This window comes from Cynara cardunculus, assembly GCF_001531365.2.
Source record: "Cynara cardunculus var. scolymus isolate 2C chromosome LG 2, CcrdV1, whole genome shotgun sequence".
In the NCBI taxonomy this organism is placed as follows: Eukaryota; Viridiplantae; Streptophyta; class Magnoliopsida; order Asterales; family Asteraceae; genus Cynara; species Cynara cardunculus.
The window spans coordinates 67,504,299-67,516,346 of record NC_037529.1 but is presented as its reverse complement, the minus strand read 5'-3'; the positions used below and the strand labels follow the sequence as shown (position 1 = coordinate 67,516,346).

The 12,048-nt window shown below is 36.0% G+C and overlaps 1 protein-coding gene across 1 annotated transcript; it reads right to left on the bottom strand.

The window, feature by feature from the left end:
- Positions 1-2,828: 2,828 nt before the first annotated feature.
- Positions 2,829-11,727, bottom strand: LOC112506937 (vesicle-fusing ATPase-like). The gene is made up of 21 exons (XM_025111273.1): positions 11,447-11,727; positions 10,643-10,738; positions 10,482-10,563; positions 10,313-10,363; positions 9,561-9,731; positions 9,233-9,387; positions 9,026-9,134; positions 8,675-8,774; positions 8,537-8,592; positions 8,348-8,413; positions 8,155-8,237; positions 7,580-7,713; positions 6,995-7,205; positions 6,443-6,574; positions 6,302-6,362; positions 6,144-6,203; positions 5,945-6,003; positions 5,467-5,554; positions 5,138-5,260; positions 4,653-4,718; positions 2,829-3,320 (listed from the first exon to the last, which is right to left on the bottom strand). The coding sequence occupies exons 1-21, from the start codon at positions 11,614-11,616 to the stop codon at positions 3,177-3,179; spliced, it is 2,217 nt and encodes a 738-aa protein (XP_024967041.1). The 5' UTR covers positions 11,617-11,727; the 3' UTR covers positions 2,829-3,176.
- Between the last annotated feature and the right edge of the window lie 321 nt (positions 11,728-12,048).

Genomic DNA, 12,048 nt, shown 5'->3' with positions numbered 1-12,048 from the left:
AGGAACAAATTTTAACTTAATTGTTATTTTGGATAATGTATTTTTAAAATTTTTATTTTAATATCTAAAATTTAAAGTTTTAAATTTTTAAGTATTTGAATAACCGATTGAAACATTAATCGTTTACCATGCTGATATGGGGAGTGATGGGTTGAATAGCAAATAATACTGAGTTGAATATCACATCGTTCGCCATATCAGCATGGTAATCGGTTAATGTTTCAATCGTTTATTCGGGTACTTAAATGTTTAAAACTTTAAATCTTATGTACCAAAATGAAAATCTTGAAAGTACATTACTCAAAAAAAAAATCAAGTTAAAATACGTTATTTTTTCATGCAATTTACCATTTTATAAAAACATTTTTTTAAAATTGTTTCGTTCTCATTAATTTTTTCAACATTAATAATAATTATAAAGTCAATAAAATAAAATAAAATAAAAAACTAAAAAAATGTCACTTCTTACCCGAACTTAAAGAGCATAAGGTCCAACAATGGTATTTTATTTATGAGATTTGGAATGAAATTGGATTCCATTATTTATAAATATTTTATAAAAAATTATAAAAATAATTAAATTACATTTTTATTTATCGATTATTACAAAACAAATGTTTTTAATATTCTTTTAAAATCTTATTGCATACAATCCTGCGAAATGCCCTGAAATCTCAAGCACCCCTAAGGATTTTAAAATTCTAGTATTTTAAATCCGAACAATCTAACAAACCAAACATGAGATTGAAATGAATTTGAAATCCAAATCCCCCCAAATCCATTTCATTCCTGCAAACCAAACAGGATCTAAGGATGCTCTAGGATATTGAAAAAAATAAAGAACAACCAAAAAACATGTTTAGGAGATTGTTTAAATCTGATACATACATATGAAAAACTAAAAACACATATTAATTTGGTTTTAAGAGTCACGTTCATACAAGAATGATAAATAAGAAAAGAGTCAAATTATATATGATTTTACACTAAAATCACATATGATTTACGTGACTTTGTCTTGAGACTTGAAGTCGCAGCCAAAGTCGCCCATACACTTTTTTTTACCGTTAATGTAAAATCACATGTGATTTTGTACGTAATTTGGTCATTTTCTTATTTATGTATCATTGTCATATGAACCTACCTCTTGGTTTTAAAGCTTACCAAACTAAGAACCGATTTGGAAAATCTTGAACCAATAACTGAACCAGTCTGTTTGTTTTGTTGGTGTATTGGGTGCTAGAGAGTCTAGAGATGACCAAACTCAGGCCTGTTCTGATGTAGGACAAGGACTGGGACTGATGGGCACTTATATAACCATGTTGGGCTTTCTTTTTTAGCCCAAAGGTATAAATTGTGATCGTTAGGCCAACTTAAATCCGGAAACTAGAAGAGGTTTGTAAGTTAAAACTCTTAACAACAAATTTTTATGTGCTCACCTTTCCTATCACATTGTGACCGGACAAAGAACAAATTTTGAAATCTTGTTTATAAGATTCATCTTTTCACTTGAGGTCTTAGGTTCAAGCCGGGCATCATCCACCTACCTCTAGGAAAAATGTAGTTTACTTTTCATATGATGATCATGGGACCGGTACAGAGGGAACACTCTAAAATCCTAATAGTGGCATATTCCTTTTTTGTGCTCATATAATAACTATAATAAGTTCCTTTTATTTAGCCACGATACATTAGATGACTACATATCGTCTACAGAACTAAAACAAAGATACGAACCAAGACTTGTGTTTCTTTACTTAAAACTAGAACATAACAAGACACGCTAAGGAACTACATATTAAAGCTGTTAGAACCTCCATCACGATGGTATCAACAATGATGTAAACAAACAATGGTATGTCAATAAAATAGTATTCATATACATCAAATTAAACTCACACACACTTTTCATTTTTAATGGGAACCTCTGACCAATAGAAAGTTGAGGTTGCTAGGCACTGTTAGGCCAATGGCCCAGGCTACCTCTTCTTTTAAGTATATGATATCTTATATAATGCAAATTAAACTCGTACACACTTCTCATATTCTGTGAGACTTGAACCTTCGGCCTCCAAGAAAGTGCGCTTACCAGGTATGTTTGGCCAATGGTCCTTTGGTCTAGGCTACCTCTTCCCGATCCCAACTATGGCGGCACAATTAGTTGTTTCCCTTCTTCCTACATTCTAGTTATGAATTCTGATTTGAAAGCATAACCATAGGTGTAGATATATGATGAAATTGTTTTTTTTCATTAACCTGGATATCCAACCCACTATCCGAGCCGACTAATCCCAGGGCGACCACCCGCGAAGTCAATGCATTTAAACCTTCGTGGTCACAAGGGGGTTTTTATTCCTCATTGAATTCGACCTTCTAGCACTTTTGACCTTTGAAGCTCAAACTCAAGCTCAAACCAATCGAGCACTAGCCTTATGGTTATGGCAGTTGTTCTTAATATGGCAGTAGCACATCATGCCAAATGACCATCCAACTCAATTATACTTTTTACATTTCATATATTCCTACTAAAAACTCTTTTGGGAAATTCATGTTATGTTAATTACATCACCTTTGTCTAATTTTAATCAAATTGACTAAGAATAGATGGCTAATTCGAGGTAAAAGGTTTAACCAAAACTTAACCCTTTCTAATTTGGAAACTCTTGCAGGTTGATCACCTTTTATTGTGTGATTCTCGCAAGTAGGACTTAGACATGCCCGAGGCTAAACAATGCCTCCTAGAACCAAGACGAAAAAATATGTCGTCTCAGACACTTGCTCTGTTACCAATTGGAATATATGAAACGAAAACCCTTGAATCTTAAAAGAATCCAACGTATATAAAAATTCTCATATATACCTTAAAAGCTTGAACAACAAATAATCAATAATCCATCATAAAAATCACAACCAATGACCGATTTTCGAGCTCTTAAAACAAATAAACAGAAGACTATCAATACCAACAACACAGACCAAGTAGCTATCAATCGGTCTACTCTTCACACACAACGTTAACAAAAGTTAAAAAAAAATTGATGGTTTTTTTTCTTTCTAAACTCTGCTGCCGAAATATGCCGTGGGGGGAAAGTATACAAGCCAAGATACAAAATTCGAGTATTGTGTAGAAAACGAAAGCAGGTGTATATAGAGATAAGAAGCATACACGACATACACTAGTAGCGGACGATATCCTGGAGGCAATCATAGAAATGTGAAATTTGAATTGTTTCCTTGCCGGAGTAGATTGCTTCCGCGCCTCCACCATACTCTCCCTGTGCCGCCATCTCTACCACCATATATAGTCTCTTGATCGGCATCTACAACACCAACACAATGTTTTTAAGCATCATCCTGTCTCAAAATTTTGGTATTATACCAAAAAAATGGTTGCACAGATGGGATCTTACTACTCCCTACATCCCATAATAAATGTCGATGATTTAAAAGGCACATGATTTTAGGAAAGTGTAATTACTACACTTTTTACTTAACTAAAAGAGTACATTACCATTTTCGTCCCTGTGGTTTGTTAACAATTTCAATTTTCATCCCCGTGGTTTAGAAATTGAGATTTTCGTCCCTATGGTTTACAATTTATTGCTATTTTTGTCCTAGGACTAATTCCTACCTTTAAAAAAGGACCAAAACAGTATAGAATCATACACCATAGGGACCGAGACAATAATAAATTGTAAATCATAAGAACAAAATAGCAATGAATTACAAACCATAGGGACGAAAACCACAATTTCTAAACCACGGACGAAAAACATAATTTACTCTCAACTAAATGACAATTTTACTGTGATAATAGAGGGAGTAATGAATTTCTCCATCTCATAATTAAGGGTAGAATTGGAAAGTAGAGTGGACACCTATTTTGGGGCAAACTAAAATAGAAATGTGTACACTTATTTTTGGACCAAGGGAATACCTAAAAAGTCACCTATGCGAAAATAACGGTAAAGAATCGTCTAGAAAAGGGAGTATAAAGACCAAACGAACCCAATGCATACCACATATAGATAGGTTCTAAGGAGGGTAGGATGTATGCAAACCTTGCCTCTACCCAAAGAGGTAGAGAGGTTGGTTTCATGAAGAACCTCGGCTTGCACAACAAAAATTAACATGAAATGTGCGAGAAGTAACAGACGAGTGTGTGCGAACAAGCAACAAGAGTGAGAGGACCATAAGATGAAACAAACATGGGAACAAAGAGCGTTACATGACAACTACTAGAGCAGGAGAAAAACTATGTATGACATACAATAAAAAGCAGGAAAAACTAAGACTAGCATCCAGTAAAAGTAGGAAGACCAAGGTTGACATACAATAAGGGTTGGAGTCCGGAGAGAATGAGAGTTATGTTGAGAAAGGTAAGAAGGGATCTCCACCCCTGGATCAATCCTAACTGAAGAGTTCCACTAGAACAAAACTAATGAGAAGCACCAAACCAATTCCCTTCTAAAGTGCAACTCATGGGTTGTTTTGAGATTATAAGTGATCAAGGGTCCATAAAATAAAGGATTCCACAAGTATATGCATAAATAACAGGAGTATATGAAACGGATATAAAGCTCTACATGCTAAACCATATTAGGAAGTTGTGGTAACCAAAGCAAAATGTTTAAAGATCAAGAAAAGCTTACATCATTTAGGGCCTCGGCCGCAGCATCAATATCATCGTCTGAAAACACTTTGATTTGTTGCAACACCTGAAAAGAAAAAGATCACAGATAATTTGACACATCCGTAAACTCGAGGAAAAACAAAGAAACTTTGGCTCACTATATGTTGATCTCTCCAGAACATATTCAACTCCGTATATAAATATTTTCAGAAAACCGAGTAAAAATCCTCCGCCATCCCACTCTTTTCGGGTAAAGGGGGTAAAAAGATGCATGTAGGTTCATGGAACTGGAAGTAATAATGAAAATAAGCCACAAAATGAGTTCTTATACCTATAAAGATTAAAAACCATTTTCACGATAAAGTGCTTAAATTAAAAAAAAAAAATGAGAAACTTAAAGTGGGTGTTTGGAAGATTTTCATTGAAGAGACAAAAACATTAAACATCAAAGCATATAACTATACAACTTGCATAATGACCGAGATGAGAATCAGAACAAATTACCTTTTTAGCATCTTCGGTCTTCAATGTAGGAACATGGTAAGTGACCGAGAAAGCATCACAAATGCCAACCGAATCCAGGAAAGACACCTCACTTGTTGTTCCAATCACCAGCATATTTTTACCCTGAAAGTTAAAGCGATGAGACTACTTCCACAAAATTACCAAAATGATGCCATTATCCAGCACTTTTAGCAACAAGAAACATGTCATATTTCTTATGTCTCTTTTCACGTCCACAAATTATCATGCCAAAGAGGCAAAAAAGATGTGTATTACTTCATAAGATCAAGAGCAACCATACTTATTTCAAGCAACAAGATAAGGAATACCTTTGGAGGAAGCCGTTTGAGAAGGACCATCAACGTCTGAGAAATCAAGTTGGAAAAGCGAGGTCCAATGGCAACATATTCCAGTAGCCTGTGTTCATGAAGGTCCAGGAACGGTTAATCAATAGCGGATACGAAACCAAACAAACCCAGTATATCCCACACAGAGGTAAAGTTCGGGGATAGGATGTAAGCAGACCTTGCCACTATCCCTAGAGGTAGAGAGGTTGTTTCCACGAAGATGCCCGGCTTGCAACCAAAAGGACCTTTGGGCTAACGGTATCTAAGCCTCTGGCCTCCTAGGAGGTCAGGGGTTCAAACCTCACCAAAGGCGAGGAGGGTGTGTGAGTTTATGTGTTGCATTTTCCGTATATAAATACTATATACTTCAAGAAAAAAAGAGCCCCGGCTTGCAAACAGCAGCGCATACAAATTTCAATTAGATCAAGAATGCACATGTATATGACATCATGTGAATTACCTTTCAATATCATCAAGAACAATAATGCTCAGTGTTGACTTGTAAGCATCCTCAAATACCTATGAAAAGTGTTCTCATGAGAAACAGCTCAAGTGTATGCATGAAAGTTGAAATGCATCATAAACCAAGCAAGCTACATATGCTAATAATATAAGACAAAATAATGGATGAACAAGATGATTCGGAAGAAACATCAAACCTTCACAATCTGTGCGCATTTACTGGCTTCACTGAGGCCAATCATCGATTCAGCTGAAATCTACCATTTGGAGAACCATAATTATTTTTATGAACAATATGTTGATTTTGCACACTAGTATGCAATTAATAAATTAATTTTTATATGGAAAGACTTACAATCTTGACATAGGGAAAATCACTACCAATACCTACAGTAGCTGCCATTGCAGTCTTACCACTGCCGAAGACATTTAAAAAAAGTTAGTGAACTGGGAGACGGCTTATATTAACGTTATATATTATCAAACCACAATTTACCTGCCACTTGGGCCTTCCAGAAGAACTGTGACAAGCGGACTACCTCTGCTAACTTTAACTTGCTCCGTTAATAACATAGTTCTTTTGAAGATATGATCATGTCGCTGACCACAATCAACTATTCCATTGAGTCTGCATGAATTAAGCGAAAAAGAATTAAGGGGCTGTTTGGTTGGTTTTCCATTAAGTTTTGTATAGATAAAGTTGTCTGTGTGGACTAATGTCTGTATAGATTGAGAAGGTTTTTGTTTGAGAATTTTTTTCATGTTTGAAAAAAACTGGCTTTCGGCATATAGCGCCCCCCCCCCCCCCCCCCCCCCGGTTGGGAAGTCAATTTCTATATCAATAAGCCACTACCAAACAGTCATGTATAGCTGACCGAATAAGCTGTGATTTAAGCTCATTAAACTGCTAACAAACAAGCCCTAAGTTCTGAGTAGAGCATGATATCAAGTACACCATTAGAAACCATTTCAAAACCTCATTGTCTCTCAGAAATAGATCTCACAAAAAATTAATCATGTAATGGAAAGAACTCCAGATCATTCTTACCTGCAACGTTCAAGGTCGTCCATGGAAGCACCAAATGAAGGAATAACTTCATGAAGAGCATTCACGAAATCATCCATTGTGACTTTTATACTCTCCTCATCTACTGGTTTGGTAAGATCATCAAGGCTTAGCTGCCGATTCAGTGCATAAGAAACAGCACTTTTCACAACACCTTCAAGTTCTGCTCCACTGTAGTTCTTTGTTCGTGCAGCTGTGCTCCATTAGAATAAAGCATTAGATTTGCTTATTTATCAATTCAATAAGTATACATGGAGAGTTGGATTCTGATGAGAATGAGAGCTATGGTGAGAAGGGTAAGAAGGGATCTCCACCCTTGGATCAATCCTAGTTGAAGAGAATCACTAGATCAACACTAATGAGAATCACTAGATCAATTCCCTTCTAAAGCGCAATTTATGGGTTGTTTTGGGATTAAAAGTGATCAAGGGTCCAAATCCCTTCTTACACTTCTAATCTTAACTCCTATTCTCACACGACCCTTTGTCTATACATGGAACCCAACACTGTAATGAGTATGCATCAACTGCAATTTTTCAGAAATTTGAAGTATAAACCACAACATACCAAGCTCTTGCAAGTTCACATCTGGAGCTAAAAAAGAATTCTCTTTCATCTTATTTGTATGAATCTGGAGAATTTGTAAGCGGCCATTCTCATCAGGAAGGCTGATCTCCACTTGGACTTCCAAACGACCAGGCCTAACCCAAGCATTAGAAGAAATATCTCAGCAAACATAGTTAAAGTCCAACACTGGCTAATGACAATTAACACCTTAGGAGATTGTAACATCCCGGGCCAACCGTACCAGATATTGTCCACACACTTGGAATCACAGTTTTAAGACACGTCTAATAGAGGAGGTATCCAGTCACTTATAAGGCAACCTTTGTTCCCTCCTCAACTGATGTGGGATCTTACAATCCACCCCCCTTGGGAGCCCAGCACACCAGTCCAGTTCCCAGCTCTGATACCATTTGTAACACAAGGCCGACCGTACAAGATATTATCTGCTTTGTGCACACACCTGAACTCACGGTTTTAAAACGCGTCTAATAGAGGAGGCATCCAGTCCCTTATAAGGCAACCTTTGTTCCCCTCCCCAACCGATGTGGGATCTTATAGAGAGATAATGGACTCACCTCAAAAGAGCTTCATCAAGCAAATCCTTCCTGTTTGTCATACCGATGAGCAACACATTGTTCAGCGCTTCCACACCATCTATCTAAAAACGAGGTATTTCCAAACTCAGTGTCTTATAAAGTAGAGCATCCCTTCTAAATTAAACTTTTTTCTGTAAATCATATACTTAGACTTTTAAATGGTTTATCCAACCTTTGTAAGGAGTTGGTTGACAATGCTATCGTGCACTCCTGTGCCATCTCGAGTTGAACCTCTAGACTGCAAATGCAAACCGCAAGCACGGGTTACAATAGAATTTACAAAAAAACAGATTATACTGAATACTTGAAAATGGACTTAATGGGCAAAGAAGTCTATTATTGAAGTACCGGATGGATCTACCTTACAAATTGCATCAATTTCATCAAAAATGATCACATGCAAGTCACTTTGATCCCCTAAAAAATTATGAACAAAAATGCATCAGAGCATAAACAAATTTGTTTTAATGTCTACATTCAAACCTGAAGTTCGTCCTACCTCGTGTTTTTTGATCTTGTTCAGCGTCCGCAAATAAGTCCCTTACATTCTTCTCAGTTTCACCAACAAATTTACTCAGCACTTCGGGTCCATTTACAATCTAGTTTGCACAATGAACCAAAAAAGTTATCATTAGAAGCAATCACAAGTAAAAATTAAGATCATGTTATGCATCTTGCAACAGATAGAACCAAGAACCATATTAATAATTTCATCCTTCAGCACTAAATGCTATTGGGGATTCACAATCCCATGATACACATCAAGAACAGAGAATGACATTAAAAACGACATCAAAATGCTTTGGATATCTGATATATGATATACAAGCCCAATGCAAGCATAGAGTACCTTTGGATCCCTTCCATTCAACATCTTTCCAATTTGACGAGCCATTAGAGTCTTCCCAGTCCCAGGGGGACCAAATAGCAGCATTCCCTTGACGTGCTTTACTCCCAATCTGATGCATAAAGATTCCCATTTCCATGATAGAGTCAAAAAGAAATTAATAAATAATTCACAGATGTTATATAGCCTCACACAATGATAGGGAATTACTTGCTTGCCACATGTGGAGGGAAAACCCTAGAGGCAAATGCTCTTCTAAAAATGTCCGCAAATTCAGCGCTTAGGCCACCTATGCCAAGTGATTGAAGGTTAAACTCCTTGTGCCTGAAAATGTTGCTGCTAGCAGCCTCCCGCTGATTGATAATCTACACATGCATACATAAACAATTTATTGCAGTACACCATATCACATCCCACAAATGAGAGTAAACTTGTACAAATAGAAGGGAACAACACAAACACAAACACAAATACAAAGAATAGCAAAAAAAAGTCAACACGACGAGTATTTTCAGGTTACCCATTTGAAAAATAATACCTTTATCCCACTAGAATTGGATGCTTCAAATACAATGTATGAATCAGATACTAGCATGCCTCTTTCAATGTTGTTTGATTTGTCCTGCCCTTCCACAGTCACCTGGGTGACTGTGAAGATAAAGCCATTGCCATGATACTCAAAAGTCACCCGTTGGCCTGAAGTCAGAACCTGAATAGAAGTAAGTCATCACGTAAATCTCCAACAAATAAAATGGCAATCAGCAAATCATCAATGTACTGATCATGTCTTTAGGATTAATATTTCTGGGTCGCATGTCAACCATGTCAATGAATGGTAGTCCAAAGTTGGAGGAATGAAAAGATGCCTTGGAATCTAGAGGTATTAGATTACTCTAGACTAGAAAAATGTAAATGTGGTGCAACTTTAGCAGTGCTGATAGAGAAGCGTAAGATATGATAAGCATATCTAGACATGAAGGAATTAGGAAGAGTATACTTTGTTATCTAGCATACACATCGGAAGATATGCTAAGCTGGTTACAGTGTTGCTAAATATGTATTTAAGGATAAAGATGGCACAACCTTTCCGATGTGTGATATAGAATTTGCACATGGGAAAGGTTGTGCCATTTTTATCCCTAAATACATATGAAGTAACACTGTATCCAGCTTAGCATACTGCAGCAAATAAATTTTCTTTAGCTTTATAAACAATTAACTTTAATAGAGTACCAGCTTGTGTGTTGCTGTGATTACGATTGTAAAGATGGACAACATACACAGTCATACCTGGTTAACAAATCTTTTACGAAGCTGTTGGGCTAAAAGAACAGCATCAACCTGCAAAAATATGAAATTCAAAATCAAGAATGGAAATGCGCATCTCAAAGCAATTAGTTAATTTACAGTTTAGAGACCGTAAGAAAGCATGTGCTTAGGCTAAAAGCACGAGAGGTACCTGCTCTTCTTTATTTCCTTTCTTCACAAATTCCAACTCAAGTGTAAGTAATGCAATATTGAAATCTTCAGGTGGAATAAACCTAAAACGGTCGGCAGAATGGATTGGTTAAAAAAGCAACAAAACTTAATCCTGACACTGGAGCAAGTATAACCACAGACCTGCAAACGGATACTGGATCTCCAGTCGAAACTCTTGCATGACGTCGTTGAATGGCATTAAGCCCAATTTGCCCACTTTGTATGGTATCATAGGCAGTTTGTTTCAGTTAAGTGAAACAATAAAGTGCTTCCTCATATAACATTATAACAACAGTAATTCAATGTTTGACATAGGCATATAAATAACCAAGTAACAATAGTTATCTTAAAGCTAGTGATGCATAAAAATACATCATTCGATTGCAACTGTGATATGTGAATGCATGAAGTAATTGAACAAATTCCAACATTTGATCAAGAATAAATTCTACCGGAGGGGACCAACACATTGTAGATGCTATCAGAACCCAAATAGTGTAGTTGCGATGTTCCACATCAAGAGTATAGATAAGCATAGATAAAGAAGCGAGGGGGAAATCAGGGAGCAAGTAATCAAGTTAGCATCATCTACTTCATGATAACTTGATGATTTTGCTCCTTGATTTCCCCCTCACTTATTTCTCTATGCTTACCTCATGTGCAGATCTACAAAATCATGAAGTATTAAACTAGGTTGAAGAATGCAATCGCAAAAATTTAAGACATGTAGAGCATAAAACTGCAATACATTCATAACTAACACTAGTTCAGACACAGTAGACAACAAAAAAACAATAACGATCCAGAATATTACATTCACATCATCCAATTTAAGAATATTTCATTTACCAAACATCAAGTAATTCGATAATCTTCAATTTACCGAAAAAACTGCTCTAAACAACACATAATATAGTCGCTTATATGTAAAAATGAGAAGGATATGCTATAGAGAGAACGAACACATCTCCAACAAGAGCAAGAGCGATATTGGATCCAGGAAGAAGAAACTGACGAACATCGGAAGGGGAACAATAAGCGCAGTTAGTATATGCGAGATCTTTGGCCGGTGTGTTTGTGACGATCATCGTCTTGGATCCTGATCTTCCCGCCATTGCCGATATACAGAGAGATCAGTGGCTACTTTTCGGAACCGAGTACAGAAGAAAAATATGGAAACGAAATAGAAATGGGGTGAAGGATGAAGGAATCGGGTTTGACGTTTCTGATGCATTGTTGATTTGTACTTACGTATGGTTTTTATACATTGTCTGTTTGTACGTAGCATCCCCTTACTTAATCCTTAAGGTGTCAATAATATTGACTCCAAGCATTTGACAAAAATTACAAATCATTTAATAAAAAAATTTAAAAAATATTTTTTATTCTTTAAGTATTATTTATTGATGTATATTATTTAAAATTTAAGATTATAAAAAAATTATGTGTAAATACAACTTATTTTAAATATAAAAAATCGAAAATATAATTAGAATATTATTGACTTCTAACAAAATACTTAATTATTATTTTTTTAAGTATATATC

Coding starts and splice junctions, on each gene's coding strand:
- LOC112506937 (XM_025111273.1), bottom strand. CDS start 11,616: ATGGCGGGAAGATCAGGATCCAAGACGATGATCGTCACAAACACACCG. Junction 10,364..10,481: donor AAGGAAATAAAGAAGAGCAG/GTACCTCTCGTG, acceptor ATATTTTTGCAG/GTTGATGCTGTTCTTTTAGC. Junction 6,363..6,442: donor CTGGAAGGCCCAAGTGGCAG/GTAAATTGTGGT, acceptor TGTCTTCGGCAG/TGGTAAGACTGCAATGGCAG.